Source organism: Montipora foliosa, chromosome 4 (genome assembly GCF_036669935.1).
Source record: "Montipora foliosa isolate CH-2021 chromosome 4, ASM3666993v2, whole genome shotgun sequence".
NCBI classification, from domain to species: Eukaryota; Metazoa; Cnidaria; class Anthozoa; order Scleractinia; family Acroporidae; genus Montipora; species Montipora foliosa.
The window spans coordinates 3,563,115-3,573,114 of NC_090872.1; the positions used below are offsets into that span (position 1 = coordinate 3,563,115).

Below are 10,000 nucleotides of genomic sequence, written 5' to 3' on the forward strand. Positions count from 1 at the left end.
GAGAATAAACAGATTTTACTGTCTAACGCCAACAGATTTACTCGTCAACAGGGGTGCCCTCGGGAATCTGAGGAGTCCTGAAATGGGTTAAGGTGATTCCTCAGAAAAAAAAGTTGTCGAACGATTTTCTTGAAACTTTCCCTGAATGTTTCCTACTAATCCCTGTGTTGTGAACTACAATAAAAAAGGTAAGCCAACGTGCTTGCTTAAGAGATATAATGGGCCAATCTTAGCCCATTGATGCCTGTACTGATACTACTCACTTGCGTAATTTCATCGGCTCAGGGTACATGTTGCGGTAGCTAATGAGAGGGCTTTTAAAGTAACACGTGAAAAAAACACCTGATAGGTAGAAAGGGTACAGCATATGGAACACTGTCTTACATAGTCTATGGAAAAATCACTCAACTTAAAACGACGTCGACTCAAAACGTTTCTGGAGTCGTTGTTTTCAAGATCATAATTAATTTTATATCCCTGGGTAAGGGGCTTTATGTACGTTTTTAGCTATATCTTTTTTCCTTCCGATAATTTTTTTTATAGGGAATAATTTGTACAACAAAATTATGCAATAAAAAATATAGGTCACCGTGCTCGTTTAATTATCGTAGATCGAAACAACAAAATTCGCGGTGTTCTCGGAATGCGCGCGCTTATTCGCAACGATTTAAGGGTCATTCACAACTTCTTTTACGTGTTTCAGCGAACTGTATCAGCGTGTACGATCGACGTACGCCATATTTACCATGTTGCAAATTTGATCAATTTATAAAATATTATTGACACACATGGGGGGGTTTTTAAAGTAACACGTGAAAAAAAACACCAGATAGGTAGAAAGGCTACAGCATATGGAACACTGTCTTACATAGTCTATGGAAAAATCACTCAACTTAAAACGACGTCGACTCAAAACGTTTCTGGAGTCGTTGTTTTCAAGATCGTAATTAATTTTATATCCCTGTGTAAGGGGCTTTATGTACGTTTTTAGCTATATCTTTTTTCCTTCCGATAATTTTTTTTATAGGGGATAATTGTACAACAAAATTATGCAATAAAAAATATAGGTCACCGTGCTCGTTTAATTATGGGTTGCGACAAAACACTGACCCCCGGTCAACTGACCCCCCTACTGACCCCCTTACTGACCCCCCTACTGACCCCCTAAAAAATCAATGGGAAAATGAATACTGCTTACTTAAGCCTCAACATCCCTTTTTAAACAGCATTGTTCAACAATATTTAAGTCTAAGCACCCATTTTAAAAAGGTTAGTTTTCGCTTATTGTTGTGATGGCCAATTACTTCATGTAAGCTAACCTTTTTAAAATGGGTGCTTAGACTTAAATATTGCTGAACAATGCTGTTTAAAAAGGGTTTTTGAGGCTTAAGTAAGCAGTATTCATTTTCCCATTGATTTTATAGGGGGTCAGTAGGGGGGTCAGTTAACCGGGGGTCAGTGTTTTGTCGAAACCCTTTAATTATCGTAGATCGAAACAAAATTCGCCGTGTTCTCGGAATGCGCGCGCTCATTCGCAACGATTTAAGGGTCATTCACAACTTCTTTTACGTGTTTCAGCGAACTGTATCAGCGTGTATGATCGACGTACGCCATATTTACCATGTTGCAAATTTGATCAATTTTTAAAATAATATTGACACACCATATGCGCAGTACAGGATGCGCAGTGCAATACTGAGGAATCACCTTAAATTTAAGAGATGTGTTTGAACAGGTGCCGTCGGCCCGTTTGGTATAATATCCTCCATCTTGAGTCATTCCAATTTTTATCCGCAGCCAAGTCGGTCATTTCTTTTTTTAAAAACTATTCTTCCCAGAAGTTTTATTGAAGATTTTGCGTGACAAGTGACAAAGCGCTACAGGTGGTTTACGATCTCTTGGAACGGAAGTGACAATGGCTTAATGTACAAATGCTGACAAACAAAAGAGGCTAATGAGAGATCTTTTTTATGAAGGCTATGACCCAACGAGAAACTACCCAACTGACTTCTGTCCGAGCGCATCTTGCGATTTGCGGAAGTGACAAGTTCGATTCTCAGACGTCCCGAAACTCTTCGGGTGTTAAAATTCTGAAAGTATCTTCAGAAGGGAGATATTTTGAGTCATCGACATTCGTAATCGTTTTTGCTTTTTGCTATCTTGAAAGCATGCGACAAGACCGGCTTTTTAAAACAAGCGTATGGTGATTTCACTTGTGACTTTTCTCGCCAGAGAAGTTATCGGGACTTGTCGAGAAACATGCCCCCAATTCGTTCTTCACCCTATAGACCGCTGTTGCGATTGGTCAGGATATTTAATTTGATTCTCGAACGTCGTGGAAGAAAAGAGGTGCGCCACAAACACTGCTTGTGTTTTTTGCGTTTTAGGGGAACAAGACCGCACAGATGAAATGGACTTTTCCGTTATGCCATTTTTGAAATCAACAGAGGTTTAACAATATTAGTTTGCTTTAAGCAGTTTCTTCTGTGGTTTGGAGATAAGTCGTGTTCAAAAGTAACGTGAAGAGCTGAATACTGGAGCAGTGATTGAGTTAGATGTTTTACCGGATCATGACGTTGCACTCTTCCCAAGCATCAAGGATCCCATATGTAGTTTAAAGAGGCACTGTCATGCTAAATTTACTGTTTTTTGGTCAAAACTGGGTAAAAATCTAAATTAGTTCTGTAGCTCACATTCGAATACATTCGAATTCGAATGTAACTCACAGTAGCTATTCGTATTTAAGTTTTGGCGACTTTCTGAGGACAACGTCTCCAAACGTGAAAAAACTGACCAATTTTTCTAAGTTTCAATCCATTTCCATCCTCTTCATCCTTGGCTGCAAACAACAAAGAATAGCTTCGGTGCACTTCAATGGCCATTGGCAACAAAACTGCAGCATTATTTCTTGGTCTTCATTGATGCAAAGACGTCTTTTAGTTTTTTTAATTTTGACTCAAATAGCGTGACACTGCCCCTTTAAAACACTGATAGTGTTTACGGAGAAATATTCAGTATACGTATTGTTTAAATTGAGCAAAAGAAATTCAACAAAATATAAAGCAATTATTTATATCCCACTAAAAGGCAAACGTGCCCCTTTCCTTTTTCTAGGGGAAAGAATCTTACATAATTTTAAAAACAAATTTATTTGAGGAATTCTTAAATTGTGATTGACATGGACCGGGCTTATGTTCAATATTCAAAGTTTTTTCGACGGGTTTACCTGAAGGTCTCAGTTAAGTTTTCTAGTTATAAAATAAATCTATGTTAATTAAATTGGTGCAAATTTTAAATTAATTTATTAAATAAGTTTGTTGGTTAACTGAGCAAAATAGGCCATTTCCGAGTTCATGTCTGCCTCCTCTTGAAAGCGAGTCTAAGTTCGGAGTTTTTCTTGGTAAAGACTTGTTTCCATATCTCAAAGTGCCGTTGGACGTGGGGGGCCTGGAACAACAAAACTGAAACAACCCAATCTCATACAAAAATGCTAACCTTAGGTCTAAACATTATATAAAGCATATTGCATATTTTTCTAACGGTTTGGGTTGTTTCAGTATTGTACCCTTCACCCACTACATTCACCCCGGGCCCCTTACGTCCAAGAGCACTTTGAGATATGGAAACAAGTCTTGACCGTTTTTCTTATGAAAATTATTTTTCATTCATATTTAAAGTAGAATTAATTTTCACTGGCTTACTTGAGGGTATCAGTTTTAAGTTTTCTAATTTATAAAATAGATATATGGAAATTGAATTGGTGCAAAGTGGAATTTATTAAATAAACTTTTGTCAGAGGTTAAGTTTTAGTTGTTGTGAATTTGTTTTCGGTTGAACCCAAGTTCCTTAAGAATTTGCTTCCTGGGCAGATCTTCATCTTGGCCAGATTTGTTGTTTTTTTGCTATTTAGCTGTTATGCTATCACTGCCGTTCTACCACTACCAACACCAGCAATATAGTAATTACAACAATAATGCCACTGCTACTAATGACAATTTATTCAATTTGCGCGCATTGGGTATAAGGATAAATGATCACATGATTTCGAGTCAGTGCAATTTGGAATATAGAAGCACGATTATTATATGGCAAGCAATTGTCAGGCCAAATGAAACACTCTGATTGGCTGGTTTTCGGTCGGGATTTTATATTACGGACCATTACCATGGAAACGTTTTGTCTCCGTCTTTTTGTCGCTCCCGGGAAATTCAAGTTGAGCGAAATACAAAAAGCTTCAAAAAGCGGAATTAATTTTTTTCAGCACAACAGTACAATTATAGCAAGTGGAATTTAGTGTTGCATGTAAAAGGTTACCTTTCAAAGTTCGCTGATTGAAGACGAAGTTTACGAACATTCACGAACATTCGGAGAAACGTCCAATCGCTCAAACAAACGATCCCATATGATAAACAACTTGCTAACCTCACTTGCTCGGGACTGTACTGGAGAATACTGGGCCTCGGTCGTGTTTTTTATTCTGCCACGACCTCGGGCCAATATTCAGTACGGCCCTCGCACTCGGTTAGTAAGAGGTTAGCATTTTTTTTAAAGACGAGCAAAATTGCGTAGTCCAAAGGGCGAGTCCAATTTGTAGTCTCGGAAAAATATTTATAAGGGGTTATTTATTCCAAATAGCCCGAGAAATGATGTGATTACTTAGACATGACGTACATGAAAAAATTCGAGATGGTTAAACGGAAGGAACGCATGCCACACGCGTATCTTGCAAAAATTGTGCTATCCAGGACTCGCAGTTGATTGACCATCAGAGACTTCTTTGATCATTGACCAATCGGAATGCTGTTTCCTTTTTTCTGCACTGTGTTACCTGGAAAGTGCATTTCTTTTAGCAAATAGAAATATATTTCCATGTATATTGTCAGATGGTAGATGCCCAACGAGGCCTCCGCGAATGGTAGAGATTAAAGAATTCTGCAAGCTCGAAGTACTTTAGATATTTTCGTTCAATGACTAATCAATTCTTTCTCCCTGGCCGGTGTGACCCAAGGAGAAAGAATGATTGACTTTTTACCCTTCTGCACAGTTTCAGAATTTAAAATGATAGAAAGTGATTGTCGACGAATACAAAATGGCTCTCAAGTACGATTGTGCGTATTTCATAACTGGCCAAACAAGTCAGCGTTGTTCTCGAGGCTGACGGAAAGAATTGAAGCGCCGGAGAACAAAAATGGAAGTACCATCGTACTGCGTCTTCGCGAAATGTTAAGGCGCGCTTTAATGCATCCAACCAGATACAGACCCGGGATTACTAACTTTTGCTAAAACACTAAAACACTTAGTCGTCTCTGGTTCCTTGACTGTTGCCGGCTAGAATTCAACATGACAATCCTTGAATTTGATGGAGACTGAAATGTACGCATTGCGCACCTATTTATCACAATTCCAGTGACTTCACCAGTATTCTTCACCTGCCAATTACAAGAAAACCTGCCGGTCGTCCGTAGTAAAACTGCTTGTCAACGCTAGTGATTTTGGGATGAGGCCACCTGAAATTTCCAGGCCCCAGTTGTTCAAAAGATGGATAACGCTATAAAGCGGATAAATCACCATCCATCGAATAGCGCATTTGGTTTCGCTATCACTTATCCACTTCAGTGATGTATTATCCTTCGTTTGGACAACTGGAGCCAGGTTTCTGTAAGAGACATTTGCTTAAATTGTCCAGTTAAGAACGAGAACCAAGGAAGGTCAAAGCAGAAGTCAATTTTACAGCCCCGGCTTTGCAATAGTCTTTTTTTCTTACAAGAAATTATTTAAAAAAACCCACACGCGGAGATGGCGCAGTGGTGAGAGTACTCGTCTCCCACCTTGAATGCAGCCCTGGGGCCCGTTCCTCGAAAGTCCCGAAACTTTACGGGCCATTTTCGGGTGTCACGATTCCTTTTGTAACTCAAGAACGGAGAGCATTTAATTCGTCGAACTTCACAGTTAATTTTCTTTTTGTTACCTTGAAAGCATGTTAAAAGAACGGCTTTCCAAAACAAACGGTAGGCAATTTCACAGATGGCTTTTCGGGCCCGAAAAGTTTTCGGGACTTTCAAGAAACGGGTCCCAGGTTCGAGTCACATGCGGGTCGAGTTTCTGCTCCGGGCGGTGTTTCTCCGCTTATTCGGGTTTTTCCCTCTCCTCAAAAAACCAACCTATGATGTGATATGAGTTGATTTGGTTTGATTTCTCTACAGTTGCGAGCAAATAACCAAGGGTTCCCTGGGGACACTCTCCTGGTACTTAAAAGTCAAGCACCTTCCTTTAAAATTCTGGCCGTTCCCAATAGCGTAGTTTTCTGCAACAGTCCAATTCTTACCCTAATCTCCACTTTTTTACTGAATCCATCGTTCTCTTCCTACAGCCCCCACAACACTTCCAAGAGCTCCAACATCAACCGGTACTGCATCCACGTTTTTTACACTCCACATTCTTCTAATCTTCCACTTCAAATCCTGATAATTTTTGATTTTTTCAAATTCCTTTTCATGTACCCTACTATCTCCAGGGATAGCAACGTCCGCAATTATACATTTTTCTCCTTCTTAATTAACTATTATTACTGTTATTATTATTGCTTTGATGATCCATACGATGGTTTTGAAATTCATCTTTAATCAAGACATGTTTCGGACCTTCCATCGTCAGTTGTACAATGAGAAATAAACTAAAGTTAAGCAATAAATAGTGTAACAAAGCGAGATATAACATGAATAATTAAGGATGAAGGCGAGAACAGAACAACCACGAAACAAAACAGAAAAACCAGACTATTTAAGCTAAGAAAAGAAACTAATTAGTATGAAAGGGATAAATTAAGATGTTTGACTTGGGAATTTATAGATGGCTGCTCCCAAAGGATATGCATGGCTTCTTTAATTTTCAATTGGAAACGTGTGGAAGCAGTGTAAATATCAAAGAGACATGGAAATTTTTTTATAGAAACGTTATTACACGTATACTTCCTCTGGAAGTTCATTTTTGGTCAGATATGGTTAGCCCCTTTATTACTTCCTTACATCAGTACCTTATGCGTCGATTTTCCAACCACCTAGAGCACAAATGAATAACTGGACATTTTGGGAAAAAGAGTTTGGAACGTTTCAAAGGTATTGTGACCAAACCACGTATCCAGATATTTTTTCAATCCGCAACTTTTTCTCTGCGGATTCAAAACTTTTCACGTCCACACGTAACGTATTCAAATCGAATCCGCCCGTAAACCAGGACTCCTCTTTGACTATTGTCAACTGCAGAGTAAAAAACGAATTAAGGCATTTCTGCTTACAGTACTCGGAGTTGAGGATGCTTATGTTGATGCCTACTAGTTGAGAACAAAATTGAATAATCATTACTAGCGTACCCTATAATTCTGTTTATTCTATTCTTATTTTCTTTTTCATTCAATTATTTTAATAATATTGTAATAATTATGCTTCGTTTCTTCAGTCTGTCTATTGTGTAATGGCCAAATGAGTATTGTGAGGTTTCATTTTGTCTTAATATCGTTTTTAGTAAATTTAGTGCCATTACACTGCACCCCTCGATTAGCATTGCTGTACGCGTGCGGTGTTCATTGTAAAATTTAGCAGTAATTTTTGAAAATAAACTTGAAATTGAACTTGAACTTGAACTTGAACAAAGCATGCGCCATCAGGCGTTCGAGTAAGCGACAAGAAAAACGAGATAGCATTTCGTTCAGCAGTCATGCATGTTGAATATTTACGCGGTAAAGGCCGAACCTGAGTTTGTAACGTCTTCGGCTTTGAAAATATCCGGATTCGACCGTTCACACGCACGTTCTCTGCGTATTCAAAAATTCCACTCTGGAGAGCAGATTTTAAATGTTGCGGATTCGCATGCCTGATTCGCCGTACACGTATGGACGGAAGGTGAATCCGCAAAATAAAAGTTGAGTATTCGCACATATCTGGATACGTGTGGACGGAGCCTAAAATGGCGAAACAAGGAACGAAACTGTGTAAACATTTTTAAAAAAGAATTACGTTATTAAAATGTTGAGGACTGCGTCAAGTTTTATGAATATTTTATTAACCACAGAAAGATCTATGTTGATTTGGTCTTCTCTTAGACCACCAGGGAATCAAGAAACATAAAATCCGTTGCGAAAGTAATTCTCGATCGATCCACTGAAATCACGATGATGATCCACTTTTAACAACCATAAGGAACTGAAGCCAGTATGAAGATTGACAAGTCTCCAAAACATGGCCACTTCTCGTGATATTACAGCAGCGTCAAGCAACAGTGAAGTTGATGACATAAATGATGATACAACACCTCCGATAAGAAACCGTATTGCCTGCAAGACAGGTCATATACTCAATAACTTGACCTTGAGTGTGTGGTACAGTTATGCACTCCTTTTTCTTCAAAATGTCGCCGGACTATCTCCCGCGAGTGTTGGTGTCTTATTCTTTACTTCTGAAATCCTGATGGCCCTAACGTTTATTGTTATAAGCTTACGCTACGACGAAAGATTATGGAAGTCGTTTCCCGGGTACGGAATTCAAAAGGCTCGACACTTAGTTGGTTCAGCAGGCATACTTTTTGCTTGGCCATTTGCCTTTTCTCCCTGTTTTATTTGTGGAGATGGTAGATCGTATTTAGCGTCGGGGATGTATTATCTGATGCCAGTGGTTTTTCTGTCAGTCTGTTGGCAGCTGACTGAATTAAGCTACGCTTCTCTGCGAAAAGGGATACGAGCAGAAAATGATTCCGAGACATCAAGGTAAGAAATGCCCCTGAAGAAAGGTTTTATTTGAGTGTTACGTTTTGTATTTAGGAGATCACAACTTGTTTCGCTTGTCAATTAATTTTACCGGAGGAAACTCAAAACAATTAGTAACGACAAGGTCCTCTTTATTACCTCTGAATAATAGCGAAAAAGTTCTTTTGGTCAATGGACAAAAGCGTCCATTGATCTGAAGACGTTTTTGAGATGCCGTGCCATCTTTCTTTTTGCTTTCTGTTTTCTCAAATGTGTTTTTTGGAGAGGCTATTTTACTGGATATAAGATCCAAATAAACGTTTGGTTAAAAGGGCTGTTCGTGGGCATATTACTAGGGTAATTTGTTCTCGTGCTGAGAGACAATGGAAATCGTCAATTAGGAACACGAAACTTCCTTGTTTCATTATTAATCCACAATATTAGAAGGAAGATTCTCACATCCATTCTCGAACTATTGAGCGCTTTTTATTAAAAAATTAATTGGTACAAGTTCAAATTTTCATTCCTTACCCAAAAAGAAATTCGACGGATTTTTGAATCGATGTTCCAGAACGATACCTTTTCTTAAAATATGTTCTATATGTGCAATTTAATGAAAAAATGTTAGGAATTGCCTTATTAATATTAAGCATAGCTTTCTCGCCACCATAATGATAGGAACAACTTTCTTACTTAAAAAACGAGCGAAAACAATGACGTCGTTTCGACCGTTCTAATTGATTTTCAAGTTCATAACAAATTCCGCAGTGACGAGTTTTAATATTTTTCTTGCCTTTGTTAATTTACGGATTATTGTTGTACTCGGTGTTGGATTTTTAAGCAAATGGTTTAATCTTTCGGTTTTTAAATTGTATATATTTTGAATTTCTATGAACTTGAACTTGGACTTCAATATTACCTTATAACGGTGGAAACTTCGTTATTTTTATCGCTCGTTTCTGTTCAATAAAATAAGCGTTAAGCTTATTGAAAACTTTCTTCACTGCAATTATAATAGGAGTAACTATCTTTTGACCATAAGTGAACATAATTTCTTCAGTCATCATGCAACCGTGCCGTCTCTCACTAGAGCTCCTACTTCCCATAGCTTCCCAATAGTTTGTGTATACATGTATCCATAAATAGGCCCTTATTGTAAAGAAAACTGTACTTTTGGCTTAAAACTATTCACATGCAACGCGCACACTAGATGAAATTTCTTCTCTATCGTTTGTGATCGCACTTTGCAGGTCCGTCGTCCGT

At 38.3% G+C, this 10,000-nt stretch overlaps 2 protein-coding genes across 3 annotated transcripts in view; both read left to right on the plus strand.

The window, feature by feature from the left end:
- LOC137999556 (major facilitator superfamily domain-containing protein 12-like) overlaps positions 1 to 3,803 on the plus strand; it is a 22,206-nt gene extending 18,403 nt beyond the window's left edge. For both annotated transcript variants that reach the window (XM_068845362.1, XM_068845361.1), the window contains exon 10: positions 2,388 to 3,803. In XM_068845362.1, the coding sequence (XP_068701463.1) occupies positions 2,388 to 2,455 (68 nt within the window). In that variant the 3' untranslated portion in view covers positions 2,456 to 3,803. The remainder of the gene's footprint in view (positions 1 to 2,387) is intronic.
- A 4,280-nt stretch (positions 3,804 to 8,083) lies between these two features.
- LOC137998862 (major facilitator superfamily domain-containing protein 12-like) overlaps positions 8,084 to 10,000 on the plus strand; it is a 19,868-nt gene continuing 17,951 nt past the window's right edge. Inside the window, exons 1-2 of the mRNA XM_068844705.1 lie at positions 8,084 to 8,758; positions 9,988 to 10,000. The exon at positions 9,988 to 10,000 is cut by the window's right edge and continues 93 nt beyond it. Coding sequence (XP_068700806.1) covers positions 8,235 to 8,758; positions 9,988 to 10,000 — 537 coding nt within the window. The 5' untranslated portion in view covers positions 8,084 to 8,234. The remainder of the gene's footprint in view (positions 8,759 to 9,987) is intronic.